This window comes from Orbicella franksi, chromosome 14 (genome assembly GCF_964199315.1).
Source record: "Orbicella franksi chromosome 14, jaOrbFran1.1, whole genome shotgun sequence".
In the NCBI taxonomy this organism is placed as follows: domain Eukaryota; kingdom Metazoa; phylum Cnidaria; class Anthozoa; order Scleractinia; family Merulinidae; genus Orbicella; species Orbicella franksi.
The window spans coordinates 10,526,981-10,552,382 of NC_138158.1; the positions used below are offsets into that span (position 1 = coordinate 10,526,981).

At 37.8% G+C, this 25,402-nt stretch overlaps 1 protein-coding gene, 1 long non-coding RNA gene, 1 other non-coding gene and 1 pseudogene across 3 annotated transcripts; 2 read left to right on the forward strand and 2 right to left on the reverse strand.

Moving 5' to 3' along the window:
* Positions 1 to 9,767: 9,767 nt before the first annotated feature.
* Positions 9,768 to 11,992, forward strand: LOC145468937 (uncharacterized; annotated as a pseudogene).
* A 410-nt stretch (positions 11,993 to 12,402) lies between these two features.
* LOC145468544 (uncharacterized) lies at positions 12,403 to 14,786 on the reverse strand. The gene is made up of 2 exons (XR_014042219.1): positions 13,593 to 14,786; positions 12,403 to 12,901 (listed from the first exon to the last, which is right to left on the reverse strand). It is a non-coding gene; the product is annotated as an uncharacterized LOC145468544 (long non-coding RNA).
* Positions 14,305 to 14,377, reverse strand: Trnak-uuu (transfer RNA lysine (anticodon UUU)). Its single transcript has one exon. It is a non-coding gene; the product is annotated as a tRNA-Lys (tRNA).
* A 9,264-nt stretch (positions 14,787 to 24,050) lies between the features above and the next one.
* Positions 24,051 to 25,117, forward strand: LOC145468861 (QRFP-like peptide receptor). Its single transcript, XM_081452552.1, has one exon. It carries the CDS (start codon positions 24,322 to 24,324, stop codon positions 25,114 to 25,116), a length of 795 nt encoding a protein of 264 aa, XP_081308678.1. The 5' UTR covers positions 24,051 to 24,321; the 3' UTR covers position 25,117.
* The last annotated feature ends 285 nt before the right edge of the window (positions 25,118 to 25,402 follow it).

A 25,402-nucleotide genomic window follows, 5' to 3' on the forward strand; every position in this document is an offset into this window, starting at 1 on the left:
AGGAGATAAATAGTATAGACATTATAAAAGAATTAATGATTACTAAGTTAAAAAAAAAAGAATGGCGAGTAAGAGAGGTTTCGATGCTGCCCTGTGTGTTGTCATTCGACATGGTGGGTTTTGGGTAAATTCAAATGTTCGTGAGAGTCAACGAAAGTTTTCACCTGCTCATCGTGTGCGACGTCCCGTCCACACTACGCCGAAGGAATTTGAATAAGTAACAATCGCTGGTCATTTTGGATTTGTGTTTGAGGAAAACTCGGTCAAGGAAATCACGTGATTATTGTGACGCCATCCCTTTCGAAAAGCTCCTTCTTGAAATGTTTTCCGTCCAAACTAAAACGCAAAGCCGGTAAATTTCAAAAAGCCACAGTTTGAAGAGCGTTTTCGAAACGCTTTGTTTTCGTGACGGATTAGCGTGGACGGTAGGCCTAACCAGAGAAATAAAACTGCGTTTTCAAATTTCTCCAGTTTAGTGTGGAAGGGGGCTGAGTCTTGACAACTACTATGTATTTTCATCTCGTCTGGGTCCAGTCGAATGACTGTCGAGAACTCTGGTTTTTGTCTTGCATTAATATGAGGAAATGTGTCCCCTTTCAATGTAAAAATGACCGTTAGTTTACCAACCAGTCACGTGCGAATTTTTCGTTACTACCTTTCCTGCGATTTAGAGGTAATTTTGTACAACGCAAAATGACTCAATATCACGTGACATAGTTGAGTTAAAATTGAAATTGAATTCATAATTAACAAAATAACGCTTTTAAAACACTGGTTTACATGGTAACATTCATTTCCCGGCCAAAAATAAAGCAAAGTATAGTGGAACCCCGTTAATCCGGACACCTGACTGGCCACAAACATCTGACCGCATAAACAGGTTGGCCGAGTTGAAAGGTTCTTTAACATAAGGAAATGACTAACTGAGCTATTGTTCAGCCCAGAATAAGGTGGCCGAGATAACGAGGTGATCGTATTAACGGGGTTACTGTAAAGCGTGGTTTCACTGTGGTTGGCTTTTAGTCATGACTACAATTAACAATTTCATGGACTCGGTCAGTGAAAACAATATTTAACAAGTCACCTGGCCTGAAACGATTAACATTTTCTTCTCATACTTACCCCTTGATATATGTTCTGGGTATCTAATTCTGTCATAGCTCATACTATTACTGCTACGACTAGGTAAGACTTTTTCCTTTGGCAAAGCTACTGAGTCCAAAGTTCTTCCTTCTCGTATAAATGCATTGCCTGAAAATCCGAGGACGCACAGGAATGCGACGAGAACGCAAAAGAAAACAGTAGGCCTATCAGATTGCATGACTCCTTCAGAAACGTCTTTAAAAGCTCCTGCCGTCCTGTGAATCAAAGAAAATAAAATATTACTGACTCGAATACAGAAAATGACACTTAATTATAGAGCAGCGCCACAAAAATATGGCTACAATGAAGTAATTCTTACAAATTGCATACCTTCTCCTAAAAGTCAATTTGCGATTATTTTTTTGCTAAACGCAAAACAGACAAAGAACAAATTACAAGGGTTCTCAGATTTGCGGTTTGTAATAACATAGCGGCGTCGAATGAAATTGGCTAAGCAACGACAGTCATGTTCGATTGAATGGCTTCTCCCAAAACGCTTTGTACGACAATACTCTGTAATACAAACAGGGATATTATTTCTTTTTCGTCATTGTAATTAATAATTTAAAACCGCAAGTGATAAACGAATTTAAGTGTCTTAATGATCGTCCCAGAAGCAACGCTAACGAATTCTACTCGCGTTTCTGTAACGTTTTTGGTTTTGTTTTTAATCCTTTGTTCCAAAACAGGTCATCATAAAGAGGTCCATATATATAGCAGCACAATTAACAAACGATTTAGCGAATGAGCGGAATGCGCTTGGCATAGAATAAAGTGCTTGTACACTAGATGAAACAATAACAAACAATAAGCTTTGTATTGTCGACTACAAGTGGGATATACCAAGTACAATCAAAAGGTTATATAGAGATCTGTTTCTTAGTTTTTTACCTTGCGCAACAAAAGCCAACGCTATTTTCTTCAATTGAGAATTCAATCCGCTAACTGGATTACACTCTTGTACTGAGCAAAAATACAGTTATTCGATTTGCCAATTGTTTGTTACCGTAGGCTTAATAAGTCAAATTTACGAGCTTATTAATTCGTAACTCTTCTTAGAAAGTGACTTGAACAAAGATCAGTTTAAATACTCGCATTTAGAGATCTCTAACAGTGACAGGGATTTCGTTCTCTTATTGATCAAAAAAGTGGGAAAAGAGACTACAAACCTGCTAAGTCTGTTAATCCAAGCATAAAACTTCCACAGATGTTTGGACACCTTCATCTCTTTTCCGCCGTTTTCAAGGGCTTTATAAGCATAGCGAAGACAACACAATTTCAACGATAAACTTTACGATTTCCTGAATAATTTCCTAAATAATCAATAATGTTTTAGCGGTTTACTCAGTTTAGTAAACATGAGGCAAGTCTGGTTTTTTTATCGGTAAGATAAGATATCAGCCAAGATAGAACATAAGGATAGGATAAGAAAATTTACAATCAGGAAGAAACACAATTTAATTTTCAAAATCTAAAAGCTGTATTCAGTTTGTTAATCAACACGGTTCACGTAGCGGATATTTAGTAAAGTGCCACATCTGGTTTATAGGGGAAACTTTAAATATATATTTAATACTGATTCACGATCGTGAGGAAAATTGAACATTGGTTTAAACTCTTGAATAAAATATCGAATTATTCAACATTCTAAAAGACGAGAAATAGTCCTACACTTGCCGATGAACAACCGCTATGATTCATGAATAGTTTCTGTTTAAATTCCTTCTTAAACTTGCAAAAAACAAACACTATTTTGTGCTCACAGGCCATGAGACTTGTAAGACTTGTAGCATTTTCCAATGTTAAAACAATAAAATGACATAGGCTTATTCACATTCTTGAGATGTTCCAGTACAGCGGTGGAAACCACGTTATATCTTGCAACATTTTGAAGGGAAAATGCATGTAACACAGTCTAACTACAATTGTGGTTATATCATGTGATTTATGCGACAAAAGTAGCATTTGTACTGCGACAGAACAGAACGTTTAAATGTAGTAGTCTTATACTAGTAAATGGATGCTAAAGCAAGTGTATTATGTCAGATTTCTAGGGTTATTCAACTGATATATCGTTTGTACCTTCGGGTTTTTTAAGACTGATCAACCCAAGCGATTTTAGTTTACTGAAAAGTCATTTTCGCAGTTGGCATATCATCTTAATTGTATTTGACGAATTCAGACACCTGCGAAAATCACTTAGTTTTGTATGCAACGGATATCGCCAGTAAAACGTGGAAGTGGAACCATGTAATCAAAGAACAATTGTTTTTAATTTTAACCCCTAAGTAGCACCGTAGTGTTCACAGATGAATGACTGAGGGAAGAATGGCGTGGGTAATGGAAATAATATCATTTTTACTGCCTCTAATAAATAATCGCTAAGAAATTCAACAAATTCATGAACAAAAGATTGAAATTAGTTTCCCGTAGAGAAACTAGAAAACAAATTTTCCAATTGTGAAAGTCGACGAGACGGTGATTGCCAGCACTCGAAAAGGACTGGGTTAACTCATGGAAATACATTAAGCAAAAAGGTGAACTCTACTGAAAATTACTTTCACTGAAATATATCGTTTACGAGAGCTACAGCAAGGGTTGATTTAGATGATACATGTTTTGAAAACGATAGATAAATAGAAGAAGCCTTTAACAAAGGAGGAAATACAACAAATGTCATTACTTCACTAAGTTTTCTGTTGCGTTTGCAAGCCAAGACAGTGTTATTAGCTGACTTTTAAAACATATCACTTCTAATTCTCTAATTTCTCTTTTCAATGTTAAACTAAAGGTACTTATATTTTGTCTTCTACAGCAGCGGAAGACTTAATCGCGTTTTACAACATTTTGAAAAGAAAAATTGTCTCAGTCGCAAGTATCCTAAAAACACTTGGACTGCAATTGTTGATATATCATGTGTTTTTTTAATTCAGCAAAAGGAGAGTTTCTCCTTTAACAGAACATTTAGTTTATCATAGTATATAGATGCTAAAATAAAATTAATGCATTTTATTTAAATCCGATTTCGAGGGTTACTTGATTTGGAAATAGTTTGGACGTTCAACCTCTTTTTGAAATTCATTCCAAGCGAATTTCGTCTACTGAAAAGTAGTTTTGAAAGATTGGCATATTATTTTAATTGTATTTGACAACTTCAGACATCCGCCAAATCTCTTACGTTTGCATGCAACGGATATAGCCTTCAAGTAAAACGTGGAAGTGACACCATTTAATCAAAGAAGGACTACTGTTTTCAAATTTTACGCATAAGTAATTTAATAGCACGGGTCACATTATGAATAAACTGTGAATCTAAATATCTTATCTTTTTTACTGCGATCGAGGGAAGACGTGAGCAGATAACGGAGATAATACCACATTTACTGCCTCTTTTAAGCTAAAATAATCGCTTACAAAGCATAAAGTCGTGAACTTTTGAAATAATTCACAAATTCAGCCTAACAACTAGTTATTTTTTCAAAAGTTAAAAATTACTTTCCATCAAATTAACTAAAAGTTTTTGCTTGACGTATTATCAGTGCTCGGTACTGCAGATAGAAACGATCTTTGACTGTCAGCGCTCGAAAAGTACAAAGTCGTTTCACAGAAAAAGCAACTGGGATTTATCGTTTACTCTAAACCATTCAAATTATTTTCACTAGAGTATACAGTAACGTAAGCTGGTAATGGCGATTTAAATGATACATGTTTTAAAAAACGAAAGTTGGATATATGATGTATGTCTTAAAGTAGGAAATAGAACAAATGTCATCACTTCACTGATGTTTTCTTTTGCGCTTACAAACCAGACAGTGTTTTTAAGAGACTTTTGAAACATACCAGTGTTAAAGGAATATCAATACCCGCTCATTTCTCGCGTTTTACAGCAGTGGAAAACCACGCCACCATGCCGACATTTTGAAGTGAAAACGTGTCTAGATCGCAAGTTGCAACTATAATATGTGTTTTATGCAACAAGAGGACGATATGTACTGTAACAGAACAGAAATTTCATTTATAATAGTCTTATACTTTAAATCTACTATTATATGGGAGATAATACCACATCTACTCCCTTTGTTAATTAGACGCTAAGACAGTCCACAAACTCAGGAACATTTGAAATAATTCAAATATTCACTCCATCAACCTGAAACTGAAAACATGATTATAATAACAAAATTCTTCTAAAACCGATATAATATGTTCGGAGACTATGTGATGGCAATAGCTGTAATACTATGCGATTTTTGCATAACGAGAACATTAAATGCGCGCTACGAATTAAATTAGCATTAGACAAAGCTTCCATCTTCTACCCCTAAGAGAAAAATCAAAGCTGCGCATGCGTTGCACACGATAATTGCCCTTCAATTGAACCAGCTCTTATCGTCAAAACACCCACAAGCAATGCTTTCTTCGGTAGTGGCTTTCCGCTTGGCAATTTCCTTAGTGATTAGATTTATTACCCTACGATGGAATAAGCGCCTTCTTTTTTACTAAGAACGCGTCTAATTTGAGGGCTTTCGTTTTCTGGAAAGTTTTCTGACGCAGTTATTGTGGAAACCAGGAGCAAGGGATGGACTGAGATCTGTGAAAACAGGACGTGAGAGACTGAAACTAAGTCCTTGTCAGCTGATTTCGCCCCCACCTCATTCAAACGCCTTTTCATTGACATCAACAACATAAAACAAACGCCTTTACGCAAATCTTTCCGTATGTATCGATTACTCCTGCGAATATCTGCAGCCTGTTTTATTATTTTTTGTTTCGAAGGAGATATTGCCAGGTATTAGTACTTCTCTTTTACCGCATGATACAAAACTACCATCAAATTAAAAACAACACCAAAATGATGATTTTACTGCACAGAAAAGCGTGAAACATGTAATTTAAAAACAAGGGCCACGGACTTGAAATCAGCCAGTTCAGCCTTTTTCAAGACGGACCTTACCTTATTGAGCTACAAGAGACCAACAATAGATTGCTCTGAAAAGCCGAGGCGGTTGATAACAAACCACAAATCTAATTTCCACGATAAACAGGTTAAGAAGAATAAGTTTATAGCCTAATGGTCTCGACAGCGTTCACTCCACTAGTTCCGTTTGATTCTGGTTTAAACTGGATTATTAATTTTGCACTTCAATTACATGGGGTTAACAAAGGGCTGAACAGACTGCCATATGAAACTGCAAAAGTTCAATTGAGGCCTTGTACTACTGTAAAATTATATTAAAATCGTTTAAAATCGTTTAAAATCGTTTAAATCGTTTAAATCGTTGAAAACGATTTAAACAATTTTAATATCATTTTACAGTAGTGTGAGGTCTCAATTGAACTTTTGCCAGTTTCATTTAAAATGCTACTGAAGGACAATTCAACAACCAACGATTATAGACTGCCATATGTTTATCTTATGCTGGGCTTTAAGAAAATGTACAAGAAAATATTAGCTTAAAGTTGTTTCAGTTAAGTCAAGTAGCGCTCAGTGGGAAGCCTCGTTTTCTTGTTTGCTTGTTTATTTGCTCTTATTCTTATCATTTATAGATATATTTATAACATATCAATGTTTAAGGCAAGGAAGCCCAGGGAGGCAAATAAGGCTTGTGTAAAGGACTACCTCAAAGGCACCTAAGACAAAAAAATAAAAATGTTGTCATCGACACACAAAATGATGTTAATTTAGGATAAAGATAGACTACCAAGAGTCCCTCTTTTCGTTCAGTTGTTTCATAATTATCTATGTTGGTTCGCGTGAAGACAGGTTGTAAAGAAACACCGATTTTTGATCCGAGACTGTGTAGCAACAAAGCTTTGTAAAACGTCGCTTTTTTCCTCGAATCAAAGCCCAGTATATTGAAATTCATCCTTGGGGCTGGTACAGACATATTTTCATGAGGGTGGAGTTCTGTAAATGTGCTGAAGGTTTGTTTATTGATACCACTCTACAAATTTTGACTTGCATGAAATGGGGAAATAAACCCCTTAAGTTTTGGTTGTCAACGTAAGACCCTCTATTTCCTGGTGAAAACTACAACACCTTTTAGCTCAAAAAGCACCACAGTGAAGTCTCCAAAATTATTCTTTTTGTGCCGGGGGCTGAATAGGCACTTTGTACTATCCATTTACATGGTGCAAAATCAGCCATCATGGGCCGCAGGTTATGCAGTGGGATCGACTTTCTAAATAAAGCTGGATCGAGCTGGACTGGTACGCCGGAGTTGTTTCGTTTTGGAAGTCCCACTGTGTAACTTGCACCCTAACAAGGCTGATTTTGTGCTTTTATACCATAAGGTCGGGTCGTGCATAGGTCGTATTTCAGGAAACAATCCCAGCGAATAACGCGCTCCACAAGCGTCTCTCCGGCGGTACCATTAAGGACGAACGCGAGGAGCTCTTTTACTCAACCTTGAGAGAAAAACACGCCCGAAATCGCGCGGAGGGACATGGAGAACTATATCATAGGATGGTTTACAACACTTGAACCTTCTTGTCGTGACTGCCACGCGTCCTAGTCGATTCATCCTTAATACCTCCAATCTTACCCCGGTTTAGGTCGCTGTGTTATGCCTCTCGATTTTGAAGATAAGCGTATTACAGATGGTCACCTGACCGCCTCCACTTACTAGGCCGACTGAACCATCGCTGGTCATGGGGTGTGCGGCTTGGAAGAGTAGGACAATGATTTCAAGTGAACTTTGTAGAGTTGATGCGCATAAAAAGGGGAGGGCGGGATGCAAATTAGTGAGTGAGAAGTTACACGGTGAGTTACAGCACTGATGGAATGAATTTGGTGTCTTACAGGGAAGTTCGCACTACCAAGGTAAATATACTATTTCTGCTGCCTATAGTCACCTGAGCAGACGTCATCTTCAGAGACATCGCCATCGACTCAGTTGATTCCGAAGAAGGCTTTCCCTCAGGTTGTCGAAATCTCAGTCACCAACATCCGTGTTTTACAGAACTACCCTCACCCGGACAATCACACTATACCAACTATGTACGCAGAGTAGTTTTTGCATTGTGATAGGCTCCTGGTTTTGAAAAACAAACAAAAACTAAACAAAAAAAAAAACAAAACTTTATTCCTTTTTCATTGATTTACAGCCCTGACTTTTAGGTTAATGAGTTCTTTCCGTGTCTTACATCTACACTTTATAATTAAAAATAATTAAGGTAGAAACTTAAATATAATAACAGCATGAACCGGCAGGTAACTTAGGCTAATCTAGGCGGGCCACATTTATATTTAAGCTTACTATTCAACTACTTAGACAAAGATTGACGAAAATGTTTTCTACGTTAAGAAGCAAGCAACAATACATGGTGGTCACACCATAAAAATAGCAAACTTTTGGTTTGAATCTTGGTAGACATCAGCGCGGCGTAACCGTCTTTCCTTTTAAAGGGGAACTCCGGGGTAACAATCAAGTTATTTTGTATAGTCGGCCTATATTTTCTACGTCAATATTTGGTAACAGTTTCCGTTGATCTTTGGTCTGAACGTAGATATTTTACCTTAAAGACGACCAATAAACGCGAATAGAGTTCCGCCATCTTGAAAAAATACGAGCCGCGTTACATTGGTCAGCAGTGTGATGTGACGTAGGAACGTCAAAGGGATTTTTCGCGGGATCTGCGAAACACGCTCTCTTGCCCGCTCTCTACCTTCCGTTCACATAGTGTTCATTAGAATATCTGAAAAAGCCTCGCTTTCTTTATATGTGAGGGTTTCTAGAAAATGGTGAAACTGTTGTGTCCCTGGATGTACGAATTATTCAGCAAAAACTAGTAAAACAGCAGACATAAGCTACCACAAGTTCCCATCGGACAAGCAGCGAAGGAAATATGGCTGGAGAGGATCAGACGATCGAATATGCCGCCAGTGCAATACAGCTATGTTTGCAGTGCCCATTTTTTGCCAAGCTGTTTCGAGGTCAGTATCCGTTCGCAGATTACGGGACAGAAGTGTAAACGAAGACTGACGGAGAACGCTGTACCGTCTGAGTTTGATTATCGGCATGAGGCCAAAAAACCACGATTGTCAAGCGAAAATCGCCTTGAACGACGAAGACATGAAGAAGTTAGTATTCTATAATATTCTACATGCTTTCATTTCCGCTGCATACACATGTCTCGTTGTCCAATTTAATACACACTGCCATTTGTCTGCCTAATTCAGCTGATTTAATGCTTGTTTATTGGTATCGTGAGAATGAGGATCTGTCCTAGCGAGAACATGCTTTGTTTTGATTTTTCAATGCTTCGATTGTGTTCTTGAAAAATTGTGGCGGCAAATCATCACAGGGTATAATTAAACTGGCCTACAGATTATCAAATGCCTATGCTCTTATTTATTGATTGATTTGTTTATTTGTCAAAATAAAGGTCACCCTTTTTACACCTGACCTTCTGCTTTGTTCTAATTCATCATCCACAAACTAAGTAGGAATATAATACAGCAAGCTATGTCTTGTTGGTTTTGTTCTCCCGTCAACAAAATTACTTCAATATTCATATCAGGGCAATAAATTTTTTATAATGGTTTTCCACTCACAGTTCCTTTGTTTTGTTATTATCCTTCTCAAGAGAAAAATGTTGTGAGCACTGGACTATTCTACATGTACATGTATATAACTGAAGTGCAATTCCCATTCGAAAAGAGGAGAACTAGAATCTATACACTTTTTCACTTTTTTGTTAGGCTTTTGTAGAACTATTACTGACTGCCCAAAATGATGACAGCTCTTCCCAAGATGGTTTAATAAGTAATGAGAAATCTGTCCTTGGTGATAACAAACCTAACCATGACCCCCCTGCACGACCACAGATGCATGACATTGGAATTCAATGCTGTTTTGACACTATATGCTATAAAACTGTTGAAACTCAAACAGATCAAATGGGTAATGCATCTAACAATGTTTCTGAGAGGACAAGCAATGAGCTTTCCTTACCTGGTCAAGATGGGGCACATGTTTCATTCCATGCAGAAGAATCAAAAGTTAAGCATGACCACAGTTATGCCATGCAGCCACCCCCTTATGTAATATTCCCTACATATGAGGATGACAGCTTCAATGCTATCTCACCACCTCCACTGTATGAAGTAGAAGTTGTTTTGAGAACAACTACTGAGGATGATGAAGGTGTTGTGGGCAATGAGAATGGTGATGACAGCAATGATGATAATGATGATGAGGGTGATAATGAAGATGATGATGATAGAGATGATGAAGACCTAGATCCCCATTGGTTACCTGGTGAAGAAAAATGTACTGATGACGACAACTTATTATCTGAAGATGAAAATGATGGGGACTGTACATCTAGCACACCCGACTGTGAAAAGAAATACCTGGTGTTTCATTCATGTCTCAATAAGTTGCTAAAAAGGTGTCCAGACTGTGGAGATGTCATAATACAACATGAGAGGAAAACAATTGGTAGCATGCTATCAATTAAGTTAACCTGCCACAGTGGCCACATCACTTACTGGGATTCACAGCCAGTGGTGAAAAAGAAACCCTTGGGTAGCCTGTTGATGGCAGCATCCATTCTGTTCACTGGTAACACCTTTGCTGCTATCAGTCGCTTCGCCTCATGTTTCAATCTCCAGTTTTTTAGCGAAAGTGTTTATTACAACACACAACAAAAGTATTTGATTCCTGTTGTTAATGAGGCATGGGAGGCTGAAAGTAGATGCCAAATTGAAAAGCTTAAAGGGAAGGCAGTTGTCAATCTTGATGGTGATGGCCGTTGTGACAGTCCAGGACACTGCGCCAAGTACGGCACCTACACACTCATGGATGATGACACTGGGGATGTTGTAGCTTTTAATGTTGTTCAGGTTTCTGAGGTCACATCATCTAATGCTATGGAAAAAGAAGGCTTTTCCAGGTGCATAGAAATGCTGGAAAGTAAAGATGTCAACATTAGTAGGATTGCAACAGACGGTCATGTGTCCATCAGCAGTTCCATGAACAAAGACCACCCAACTATTAATCACCAGTATGATGTTTGGCACCTCTCTAAGTGGGTGATAAAGAAGCTCACAAACAAAGCCAAACAAAAGGGTTGTGAGGAGCTATCCCCATGGATACAGTCTATTGCTAATCACCTCTGGTGGTCTGCTGCAACCTGCAATGGTAGTGTGGATCTTTTGCGTGAAAAATGGAAATCAGTCTTGAATCACACTACCAACAAACATAAGTCGCAGGGAACACCCACTTTCATGAGTGCAGTCACAGACGCATTTCAGCCTCTGAAGCTAAGAGAATCTGTTGGCTCAAACCAGGTACCCCGGCTCAGTTAGCTTTGGAGGAAGTGGTCCTGAACACTAAGCTCTTGAAAGATCTGGCTAAGCTTACTGACTTCTGCCACACTGGCAGACTTGAGGTCTATCACTCGATGATGCTCAAGTACTGCTCAAAAAGGGAACATTTTTCATACCAGGGCATGGTTGCCAGGACTCAACTTGCTGCAATTGACAACAATGCAAACACTAGCCGTAATCAAGCTCGAGTACAGGTAGGAGAACATGCAGGTGAGGCACGCTACAAGATGTGCTTTCCAAAAGCCCATAAGCGATGGGTTGTCAAGCCAATTAGTGAGAAGAAATCATACAGTTATTTGTTAGGTATGATTTCAGAGGTTATCAAGCGGTGCGAGGAAGGGAATGTAGTTGCCCAGCCTTTGCCTGTTCAGCTACCAAAGAACATTGCTTCAGAGCCAGCACCACTTAAGGCAGACTTGATACAACAACATCGGTCAAGATTTAACTGATGAAAATAGTCTTATGTAGCTTTAGAAGTACCAGTTATTTTTTCTTCATAATTAATTTTGGAGAATCGTGATACTGAAGAATCATCCTTAGTCTTTGACCCTAACTGGTAAACACAAAACATAAAAACCCATAAATATTCTAGTATACATCAATGCCAAAAGTAAAGTACAATTTTTTTGGACCAAGTAGTCAGTTAATTTACCAATGAAAGTAATATATACCCATTGAGAAAATGAAAACATGAACAAAATGACGCCCATTCACTGGAAACAAAAATATATATGTGGAACAGTAACAGTAAAAACTCAAGAGCTAGGTTATGTGATCATTTAATTGCTATTCCGTGTTTCATGCCTCATGCGAGGCAATCATCAGGCTTTTACTGTTATTCACCGCTCTAGTTCAGCTATTGAGCACTTTGTAGATGAGAATTTCACTCCATTTTTTGGTATATGGTACAGTATATATGAGAGAGGCCTAAGTAAATAATTATTAAGTATTTATATATCATTTCAATATTTTCAACTTACAAATAGTTTTAGGGTAAATCCAGATCACTCATCTGCATACCGAAACCCTTCAAAGGCAAACTCTTCTTCTGGTCCATGTGGAGGATAGAAGTTACGAATGCACATAACAGCACAAGATGGAAGAACCACCCTTATCTCTTTCCCTAAAATTCCCTAGCACCATCGGGCCAGTTGCCTGTAGGCTATATGTCTAAATAGTTTATGTTCTGGCCCATCATAAGGATCTTTGTATTGCTGCTTGTATTGAAACCAAGCAGTCTGTAATACCCATCTGTTGATACAGACAGGATGAAACCCTGGGTGTTGGGTTATACATGTAGGCTCCTCCTGGCATTCGCCACTTATGACTGCCTCAATATTTTTATTTTTGACTGCCTCAATTTCTTGGCAGCAAATGCATGCCTCCACTCGTCCCATAATCTGGCAATTCTCACATGAACACCTGAATTATAAGCAAAAACGCAATATCACATTGCGTTGTGTTCACCAAAAAAAGAATAAGAATCAGAAAAAAAAAGGATTTAGACTAGTGCATAAACAAAATTAGCAGTGTACGAGTTGGTGAAGCAAGCGCCCCTTTAAACAATTCGTAGTATCTCGGTAACATTCCTGATCTGTGATGCAAATTATTAAAGTTATAAATGATCTATGTGGTAGTCAAAGGAATGCTTCAAATCGACAACATAACCAGATGTTACAACCAGACCGAGAAGGAAACTAAATCGTGCTCCCAGAGTTTTATTTTTTTGGTCGATCTGCGTAAACATAAGCAGAAAGCGACACCGCCGTAAACAAAGAGGCTTCGATCTTTTTTTAACTTTAGCAACCTCCTAGTTTAGTTATCACTGTTTTAGGAGTAATTAATTGATTAAAGCTCGGGGTTTCGCAACTCAATTTGGCTGGAATTGTCCAATGAAAAAAGGAAAACCTCCTTGGAATAAATTGTTAAATAGTGCGAAATTTATCACAAAGATGTAATAAATTTGCTCACGGCATTTAAGCTTAAATCGACCTAAACCGACAAACGACGTAAATCCGATCGCCACATCATTCAGCGATAAGTTCATTTTATTTCACATTACAGTCATCCAACTTAGTACAATGAATCGATCGATTACAACAACGCTACATACCAGTCTGAATTCTCAAGTCGAGGATTTGCACCTTCTTCGTCGCTTTCCATAGGCTCCTTGCCTGACAGGCTTTCGATTCAGCTTCATCTGAGTTGATACGCGGTTCAAACTGATATGGCTGAATGGTAAACCTTTCACCGTCTTGTTCATCGTCGAAATTATCGAAAGAAGACCCAGCTTCGGACATAATTCAAACCTGAATTCAGCAATATTTCGAACTAGACCTCGCTAAAAGTAAAGTACACAACTGGAAGACGCGGAAGGATCAAATTGCTTTGACGATTTGACGTCATACGATGATACGCTGACCGACTTCTGAGCAGGCAATCCGTTTCCAAGATGGCGGATTTCTAATCGCATTTTAAGTTAACTTCAATAGCAGAATTGCTCTCTAATTTGTAAGATAGAGCAACGGGAATAGGAAAATTAGAAGCAATGATGGTTGGTCTTTCTTTTGAAAAATCCTTATTTTTGCACCAAAGTTCCCCTTTAAGAGTATTTCAATTGAGCTACGAAATGCACAGGAATTCAACGTTACAATATTCCTGTAATATTACATTTCCAATCAAACAATCACAGTTTTACGGTCTTTGAAAAATTGAGGTACTGCGCAAAAAAGAAGAAAAATAAACATAATTTGATTTATCAACAATAACGTATACATTTAATTAGTCAATAACCATGCAGGTATCGTTTCAGTTTCAAGTTTGTTCGCCCGATATGGGACTCGATCCCAGGACCCTCAGATTAAAAGTCTGATGCTCTACCGACTGAGCTAACCGGGCTGCTCACAAACCTATGAAACATCTTAAGTCTTAAAATCTTCACCACTTGCCTCTTATTTGGCTTGATGCTTCTTTTTGTTTGTTTGTTTGTTTTGTTTTGTTTTTTTTTTTAATTTTCCTCAGAGGGAGGGTGGGGATAGGCAATTTTCTGGGTCATGAATTTTTTTGGTTAACTGTAGGTTGCGCATGATTTTTCGTGGGCCTGTGCAAGAATCTCAGTTGAACATCAAAAATAGAACCTGGTTAGAAAAAAACACTTGCTCGATATTTTTTCCCATGGCTCATCTTGCAAATTGTTTTTTCAACAGATTTTGCTGGGTAGGAATTTTGTTTGGATATTGTCTAATCCCCACCCCTTGAAAAATAATTTTCCGTCCCTAATAAATACGCTGCCTAAAACATCGCGAAAAACTTGTGCTTATATGGGAATCCGATTTTATTTCATGTCCGTAAGGTTTTAAATATTAAAATATTCACTCTTTTCCTACACAGTTTAATTCACATTGAGAAACAGTTTTTCCATCGAATTCACAGAATGTATCTTGCTGTGAAGGGCTTAATTCTCTTTTAAGTGTTTTACGGTTTTCATACATTTGTTGTTGAAAAATTGGTTCTGCTTGGCAGACCGACTACAGTAAGTTTAAAACTAGAAACGTGACTCGGAAAGTTTTTCAGTTGTTACCTTTTATCGATTATTGTCATTTGTTAACCGATTTCTTACCAGAGTGCTGAGAAGCCTGTGCCTGCCATAAGGTATAGCGGCCTTAGAGCCAACACGCGGGAAACAGCCATGTTTGTTGTAGTTTTTACCGTTGTTCTGCGGATTTCCAAAAGCTCCTACATAATGTAAGTTTTTTAGCCGGAAAGGAAAGAAAATTCAGTGTTTGTTATTCAGTTATCTTAACAAATTGCTCATGTAACCTTTCTATTTAGCGAGTCACGTACAAGGTTCAGGAGTGTATGGGGATCTGACTTGATCTCGATTGTGGGAAATTGTGAATAAATTCTGTTTCTGCGACTACAGTTAACTTTCCTGCTCAATCAACGATAGGTCAAGATAGCTTTATGGATTGAATATTTAGCAATAAGACTGACTTTCTTCAAGGCTTTTCAATAACCCGGATGATAAATAACTGTACGTGTTTTTCTTTACACTTACAGCTTTTCGAAGTCAATCGTGAACAAAACAGTAATGTGAAGAACGCCATTAACCCACCAGTTTTAGCAAGGTATGTTCAATTCAACCCGCGTGGCTGGTACAGACATATTTCTCTATGAGAGCCGAGTACTATGGATGTGTTGCCGGCAAGTTAACGTCTTTGTTTACGCTCACAATTATAAAGCTTGGCGAAAAGCTCATAACACAAAAAGGTTTGAATGTTTTGGGAGAGACTAAATTTTGGGATATGAGAACTGACAAGGTACTTCTCACAATGTTTTGTTTCTTAACTAAAACATTCTTCTGTTATCTTTCTTTTTTGACGTGTGTAAGTTTCTCATTACTCTTGTTACTCTTCTATCCTCGGTTGCACTTGCGCCTTAGCTTAGGACTAAAGGAGCTCAGTCACTGTATTTTGAGTTATTTTGAAAGTAGTAGTTTACTAAGATAGAAAAACACAAATGAGATAATAACAAACCATAAGGGAACAAGGATGGTTAAGGATGGAAAAGATTAACACGGATTACAAAAGACAAATTTGAAAAAGTCAGGCGAAACCATTCAAGATGGGCAAACTGTGACGTAGCTCCTTTAAGCTTATATTTGTGAGGAAACGTTTATACACTCACGAATGCTTCGTCCAGCTTAAATTTCAATCTAAGATTAGTTGATTATAAGCCCTTATTGATCCATGTTTCATCAACTGGTGCCTCGTTAGCGCAGTAGGCAGCGCGTCAGTCTCATAATCTGATAGAGACATCTGAAGGTCGAGAGTTCGATCCTCAAACGGGGCACAAATTTTTTTTGTCTTCCAAATCTTTAAAAGAAGGAAACTGCGAAAAAAAACCGAACCCGAAATGACAAATAAAATGTTAGAATGGCGGGCTATCGTAATAGTTTGGTATTGATTATATATTAGTCGCTCGAGGTATGTTTCTTCTCTGTCTTAATTACCTATTATTCAGTTTTATGCATCCACCGTACCTAAGTGTAATTTACCTGTGTTCATAAAAAATTAGGAATTTTTAAGAGCAATAATAATGTTCAACTCTTAGATTATGAGCTCGAGATTAATAGTTGATGAGGCCGAAGGTCGAATCAACTATCGCCCCGTAGAAATCGAGAGCGAATAATCTAATTGTTTTAGTAGAATTCTAACTGAAATTTGCTTCAAATAACGATACCAATTATTTCTAGTCTTAGTATTAAACTTCACGCTTTAGAAAATTTCCCCAGAAGGAATTGTCGATTCAAGCAGTTGTGTACCCGCGTTTATCAGTTTCTTTCAAAAAAGATTCGAGTCTTTTTTTTTAATTTATGAAACCGTAAATCTCCTTCTTTTAGTTTTCTCTGGAATTTGATTATCCATTTATTTGTAAATGTTCATTCAAAACTCAGAGAAACGAGAAAACGTTGCAGTTTTGTCGGCCACACCAAGCGGCTGCACATTAATGGCCGTTTGTGTGTAATGGCTCAGCCAATCAGATTACAGAATTTGAACCAGCATAATAGTAGAATTCTACTAAATGCATATTAGATCGTTACTAGGCCCCACTTGGAACCCTAGACGGTCGCGTTACTCGCGCAATGTTCACGGCCTCCTCCATGTATAACCACTACTATTGTCCCTGGAGCGCTAGGCTGCAGGCACAGAATGTAATGATATTCCTTCGTGTTACCATAACTCCTTGCCAACTAGCCAGAACACTACGTTTTTATAACGTCTTACTGCTGTCACTTAATTTCTCTCTATGCAGGCTGTGAAGTAAATAACCCGTTGGTATGAGGTAGACAGCCTTTGTTTGTACAGGTTCATAGAAAAATTAGAATTATTAATTTGGACTTGGCAGTTGTTATTTTATTGGAGGGATATATTACAAATTTGAACTTTTATTCAAAAGTCATTGTTTTAAACTGATGGAGTCCTTATTATCTGCTGTATGCCTGCTAGTATTAAAAGTCCCTGTCCATAAAAATGGAAAATAACTCGGCAAGGATCGAAAATTCGATTTCGCTCATATTCTTATGGTAGATAGGCTAGGGCATGACAAAAACTACTGGATAGTTTTTTTGGCAAAATATCCTTTTATTTCAAAGAAATATGCAAATTACCAAATTCCGTTAAAATCGTCATTTCACGCACCATTTTATTAAACAAGTTTGAGAGCCTCGGATGCAAAACCACATCATTCTTCCGTCTTTAAAACACTCAAATATTTTTGTGCAATGTTTAAATGTGTACTGGTTGATTTTAGGGAATGTTGCGTTGTCTTTTTGGGTGCACAATAATTAAATTTCGAAGACATGTATTTCATTCACTTAAAAGTACTTCGTGAATATAATTAATTTTCACCATGTGCGAAACCTTCAAATGGACCAAGCTTCTGGTGGTTGAATTGCAGAAGGATGGTCTACAGATTCCTGTAAAAATTTCTTTGGGCAAATGATTGTGAGCGACGCGAGAGCTTTTCAAAGTACGTCAAAAATGTAAATATTTGACCATCCGTCGTCAAATTTCAATTTACGGGTTAGACGTATATTTTAGCATGCGCCACATGACTTGACCTATGTTAAGCTGAAATAGACACAGAGCTGATAATTTCGAAATGTTCTAACCTTATTTGCTGTAAAAGGCAGGTCCAAAGCCGATTTGACGTGTTTCTAGTCGATCTCCCACCATTCGTCGCACATAAAGCATATGTTCGCTTTTGTTTTCACAAGGTTAACGTCCGATGTACATCGCCTACTGTCAACCTAATATTGGTCGAATACTATGAATCCGTGACCATCTTTCTGCGCATATGAACATCACTGCATCAAAGTCTAAAACGGCTGAGACATTTGTAGATAGTTGCTCGCTTTGCGCTGCGCCAAAATATTGCGTTTGATCGATTGCTGACCGTTGCTGATAAGACTGTCGGCGCAGCCCAATCTTACAGCCGTTATTGTTCGTCACGCAGTGCTGTCACGGCATATGCTGCACATTTTGATCTATTTTGTATAGAGTACTCTCAGCATAAGTGAAACAATTTAATCATTGTTCTTCTGTTTTTTCATATATATAATAATATATGTGTATATTTATATAATCATATTCTATAGTGTACGTGGCCTCGGTCCATATTACGTTTGTTGTACGTTCTGATGTTTCAGACAACAGCTGATAAAGCTAGTACCTGTACTCACTAGAATTTTAAGAAAATCGCCATAAAAAAGTTATAGATTAATGAAGCAAGAACTAGCTGAAATAAAAATAGGAAATCACAACGAGTCTAATTCGTGAGAAAAACAGACTAAATTTAATTAGTAATTACGTGAGTAAATAGCCCTGGCCATGCCATTTTGTTTGGCGTATCAGTTGTTTGCTTAGTGGCGAGGCATTGGTATGTAACAGAAAATAGAGGACTGTTGTCAATACAGTCCAAAATTATCGTCAGTAAAATATTGTAAATAAAACACCTATTGACCGGTTACCTCCGCGGCCATCATTTGGTCATTCCGATAAGGGTTTCATTATTGTCTTTACCCCTATTAAGCGGCCACCCAAAATTTAAGAACTTTGTTTTGGAACCTTCAAATGGACCAAGCTTCTGGTGGTTGAATTGCAGAAGGATGGTCTACAGATTCCTGTAAAAATTTCTTTGGGCAAATGATTGTGAGCGACGCGAGAGCTTTTCAAAGTACGTCAAAAATGTAAATATTTGACCATCCGTCGTCAAATTTCAATTTACGGGTTAGACGTATATTTTAGCATGCGCCACATGACTTGACCTATGTTAAGTTGAAACAGACACAGAGCTGATAATTTCGAAATGTTCTAACCTTATTTGCTGTAAAAGGCAGGTCCAAAGCCGATTTGACGTGTTTCTATCACCATTCGTCGCACATAAAGCAGAAGTTTGCTTTTGTTTACATAACGTCCGATGTACATCGCCAACTGTCAACTTATTTAACGGTCGAATACCATGAATCTGTGACCCTCGTTCGACACATATGATCACCACTGCATCTAAGTCAAACACGGCTAAGTCATTTGTAGACAGTTGCTTGCTTTGCACTACACCAAAATATTACGTTTGATCATCATGGTTTGATGGCTTGAATCCTTGCTTGCAGCGGTTCCTTGTTCGTCACGCAATTCTGTCATCCCATTTTAGGGGGTAGGGGTGGGACAATTTCTATCCTGATACGTAAGGCTCCGTAAGGCTTGGAATCACTGGGAGCACGCAATCGTGTTGAGTAGGAAGAGATTAAATTAAGAAATGAAAAGAATGAATAAGTTACCATTGCCTCTGTTGTTATCTTTTACTCGACCACCGCTACCTACATGCCCCCGCGTAATACTGTAACGCTAAACTCATACCTTGTAGGTCTTTTCGCACTATGCAATTATTTTTGGTTTACATGTAATACAGTGGGCTACCCCCGGGGAAATAAGTGGCGACCGCTTAATGGGGCTAGCCGCTTAAATAGAGGTTGGTGTACCTTGAATATTTAATTTTTCACTATCGGGCTATAAATTTCTTGGTGAACATGGAGTCACTTCAATACAATCATGATAGACGTGTGTTTGAATTATCACTCGTCATGCACCTTCAATTTCAGACTCTTATCTGCCATCGCCCTTTCCAAAACAAAGTTCTTAAATTTTGGGTGGCCGCTTAATAGGGGTAAAGACAATAATGAAACCCTTATCGGAATGACCAAATGATGGCCGCGGAGGTAACCGGTCAATAGGTGTTTTATTTACAATATTTTACTGACGATAATTTTGGACTGTATTGACAACAGTCCTCTATTTTCTGTTACATACCAATGCCTCGCCACTAAGCAAACAACTGATACGCCAAACAAAATGGCATGGCCAGGGCTATTTACTCACGTAATTACTAATTAAATTTAGTCTGTTTTTCTCACGAATTAGACTCGTTGTGATTTCCTATTTTTATTTCAGCTAGTTCTTGCTTCATTAATCTATAACTTTTTTATGGCGATTTTCTTAAAATTCTAGTGAGTACAGGTACTAGCTTTATCAGCTGTTGTCTGAAACATCAGAACGTACAACAAACGTAATATGGACCGAGGCCACGTACACTATAGAATATGATTATATAAATATACACATATATTATTATATATATGAAAAAACAGAAGAACAATGATTAAATTGTTTCACTTATGCTGAGAGTACTCTATACAAAATAGATCAAAATGTGCAGCATATGCCGTGACAGCACTGCGTGACGAACAATAACGGCTGTAAGATTGGGCTGCGCCGACAGTCTTATCAGCAACGGTCAGCAATCGATCAAACGCAATATTTTGGCGCAGCGCAAAGCGAGCAACTATCTACAAATGTCTCAGCCGTTTTAGACTTTGATGCAGTGATGTTCATATGCGCAGAAAGATGGTCACGGATTCATAGTATTCGACCAATATTAGGTTGACAGTAGGCGATGTACATCGGACGTTAACCTTGTGAAAACAAAAGCGAACATATGCTTTATGTGCGACGAATGGTGGGAGATCGACTAGAAACACGTCAAATCGGCTTTGGACCTGCCTTTTACAGCAAATAAGGTTAGAACATTTCGAAATTATCAGCTCTGTGTCTATTTCAGCTTAACATAGGTCAAGTCATGTGGCGCATGCTAAAATATACGTCTAACCCGTAAATTGAAATTTGACGACGGATGGTCAAATATTTACATTTTTGACGTACTTTGAAAAGCTCTCGCGTCGCTCACAATCATTTGCCCAAGGAAATTGTTGCAGGAATCTGTAGACCATCCTTCTGCAATTCAACCACCAGAAGCTTGGTCCATTTGAAGGTTTCGCACATGGTGAAAATTAATTATATTCACGAAGTACTTTTAAGTGAATGAAATACATGTCTTCGAAATTTAATTATTGTGCACCCAAAAAGACAACGCAACATTCCCTAAAATCAACCCAGTACACATTTAAACATTGCACAAAAATATTTGAGTGTTTTAAAGACGGAAGAATGATGTGGTTTTGCATCCGAGGCTCTCAAACTTGTTTAATAAAATGGTGCGTGAAATGACGATTTTAACGGAATTTGGTAATTTGCATATTTCTTTGAAATAAAAGGATATTTTGCCAAAAAAACTATCCAGTAGTTTTTGTCATGCCCTAGCCTATCTACCATAAGAATATGAGCGAAATCGAATTTTCGACCCTTGCCGCGAAATTAAGAATTTGTCTGATTTTTACGGGCAGGCACTCTTAAGTCCAAGTTGATTGCTTTATTTCCAATATGAACGAAAGAAAGAAAATTAATAATGTTGGCTTTTAATATATATCCTGAACTGACAGCTTGAAACAACGGAAATGAAAATTCCTTTTTTTTCCGTTTTAATCAGTTGCGATGAAGTAAATCTTCATATAAGGGTGTGTTTTTCAAGCGCTAGCACTGATAGTGTGGTTGATGTACAGCACTACATCATGTTGTTGTGGAACAATACAACAGACCCACTGATTTCCAGCAGATCTGCACTGGTCCAAATGAACTCCACGTGTTCCTTTGTTGATTCGTCTGTAGAGAGATTTTCCAAACTTTGCACGTTTTGCTTTGTTTTATTGGGCAGTTTATTTGGAAACATCTTCATAATCATCATCGTCTACAAGAATCGACATTTACGAAAAACAATCAACTATTTCATCGTGAACATGGCCTTTTCAGATTTAGGTTTAACTGTGATTGTACGCCCAGTTGGAATAACTGTATTGGTGACCGACTCAGGTCATTGGCACGTCAGTGGAATCTTAGGATTGATTTGCTGCAAGTTGTTCTTTTTCGAAAGCTTCGTGTCTCTTTTTGTTTCAGCTCAAAGCTTGGTGAGCTTAATCAGTTTAGTTCTTCTTGTAAATCTAAGATGGCACGTTATGATATCATACTGTTCAAGTACAATTCAAACAGTAGTTTGCAGTTGACTTTTTTACATTTTTGACCTTAAACGAAGCTATGACATCTGCCTTGCAATAGGCCATTTACGAGTTACCTTGTGCCTCGTAGTTACGAGTTAGCTTGTGTACTAGTGCAAGACCTTTCATTTGAAAATAAATGAGTTTAATTTACATGAAAATGAACCTGTAGGTGGAACACATTTATTTTCATATGAATGACTTCACACGAAGACTCTTCTTGACACAGAGACAACTCAGAAATAAACCATAGCATTCAATTGTATTGTCATAAGTATTATCATGACATCATAGGATCATCGTTTAAAAACGAGATTTACGAAGAAAAAATACATAGTTTCTCGTACATGTACATGGTGGCTGCGCTGTAGCAGTCACAGCAATTATCTATGTCATCGTCAGATTTGTTTTTTTCTCTATGATCCTAATTCCAGCAGGACTGAAATAAATGAATTGGCGACCAACGCATGGCACTGGAGTGTCAGAAATTGAATAGATTTTGTTTATAAGTTGTTCTGCCGTGTCCTGGTGAGGATAACACCACGCTTATTTCTGAGGCTTAAAAGTTGTTCGACGTTTCAGTTTCTAAAAAGATGCTATAAATTTTTCAAAAAGTTGACTAAAAAACTTCAAACTCGTCTTTCCATACTGCGACAAAATATCGTTACATCTTTCCGGCAAGTTTTTGCTGTGGCAAGATTCCAAAATCTTCCTAAAATCGCGGAAATATGTAAATTTGCCTAAAAAATTACAAAGAAACTTGTTGACAATTTTACTTGCGAAAAGATCCGAGCAAGAGAGCCTGTGTTCGCAGGAAGCGCCTTTACCAATTTGCTTGCGTTTCTGGCGCCGAACTGATCCACCATTTGGTTAGTGACATGCAAAGATCCAAACAAGCTGTTCACGGACCACTGCATGGCTTTTGATATATTCCAAGCAAAAAAATTTTGTAGTTTTATTAAATTGCTTCCTGTCTTAGAGGTCAAGCAAATTTTTTGTCGATGAAAAAGGTGGAAACCTGAACTAAAAGTACAGAAACTCTATAGAAAGGGATTCTTAAAACAACAACAGCGAAACATTTTGAATTGATATTTCTTATTCCGTCTGTTCACACGCCGGGTGGCCCGAAATGAGATCTTTGGCAATCTATGTATTTTACAATATGAAGTCTTCAGTAATTATTAATATTTTTGTAAACCAGCTGGCTTGAGAAAAGAATGGATCTTGACTAGCAAATAAACGAAGTGCAAGCCTTGTCTCATGCTCTGATATAAAGCTTTTTATCCAATCAGGACGGGCGGAGAATCCAATCTAAGTTTCAATCGGAAGATGAAAGATGGAAAGCTTTTAAAGTCAGTAAAGTTGCATTTCATCTGTTGTAAGCCCGCTGGTGTTTAGTCGAAGTACTTGATTGTTTTATTTCCAATACGAATGAAAGAAAGAAAACAAATCATGTTGACTTTTAATATATATCCTGGACTGACAGCTTGAAATAACAGAAATGGAAATTCCTTTTTCCGTTTTAATCAGTTGCGACGAAGCAAATCTTCATATTAGGGTGTGTTTTTCAAGCGCTCGCACTAATAGTGTGGTTTATGTACCGCACTACATCATGGTGTTGTGGAACAATGCAACGGTCTCACTAATTCCCAACAAATCTGCGCAGGACGAAATGAACTCCACGTGTTCCTTTGTTGATTCGTCTGTAGAGAGATTTTCCAAACTTTGCGCGTTTTGCTTTATTCTACTGGGCAGTTGATTCGGAAACATCTTCATAATCATCATCGTCTACAAGAATCGACATTTACGAAAAACAATCAACTATTTCATCGTGAACATGGCCTTTTCAGATTTAGTTTTAACTCTGATTGTACTCCCAGTTGAAATAACTAGGTTGGTGACCGACTCAGGACATTGGCATGTCAGTGGAATCTTAGGATTGATTTGTTGCAAGTTGTTCTTTTTCGCAAGCTTAGTGTCTCTTCTCGTTTCATCTCAAAGCTTGGTGTGGATAGCAATTGACAGATTTGTCGCTGTAGTTTTTCCAATGAAACTTGGACTTATTTCAAGCAAGATTCGAACGATAGCCATCGTTTCTACCTGGATTTGTGCAGGCTTTTTCAGTTATCCAGTGCTTATATCTTCGAAACTTGTTGTACGTGGCAATGACACATTTTGTACTGAGACAAACTTGGAATCATTTTTCCACAACCAAAAGACCCAAAAGGCTAATGAGACATACATGTTTGTTTGGGTTCAGTTTACTCTTTTGATTATTGCTCCCTTACTTGTCATAACCATTTTGTACACCGCGATAGCAGTTAAATTGAGAATACAGAAGAAAGCCCTCGCAGGCACCCCTCCAAATATACAACGACATGCTATGAAGAAACGGAGACAAGCTATCAAAATGGCGGTTGCTATCTTGATTCTGTTTTATCTTTGTGTAACTCCACACACTTTGCTGTATTTCATTCATTACTGGAGACCTTCTTGTGCCACTCGGAGAGTACTATATTTTGTGACCAGTTTCTCGTTTTTCTTATCTTCTATTGTCAATCCAATAATTTGTCTGTCATTTGTCGAAAGTTATCGTCGCGGATTGAAACACATTTTATGTCCCTGCGTTTGAAAGAGTGAACAATATGATGGCAAAACGCGACAAATAAGTCCAAAGAAGATGAAAACTCCTCTGGAAGGAAACTGCCGACAGTCTCTCAAGAATGCAAAAAAAAACTATAACGTAACGTTTTGTAGAGATATAGTTTAATACGAGGTGCTCTGTTCCGAATAATGCGATGTAAATGCAAGAGCACCAGAGCTGAACGTAATCGCCTGCTAGGTTATATCAACAATAACGTAGCCATGCTATAAGACTTTATAATTATAAAACAAGACCTGTTTTGTTCAAATTAGGG

Coding starts and splice junctions, on each gene's coding strand:
- LOC145468861 (XM_081452552.1), top strand. CDS start 24,322: ATGGCCTTTTCAGATTTAGTTTTAACTCTGATTGTACTCCCAGTTGAA.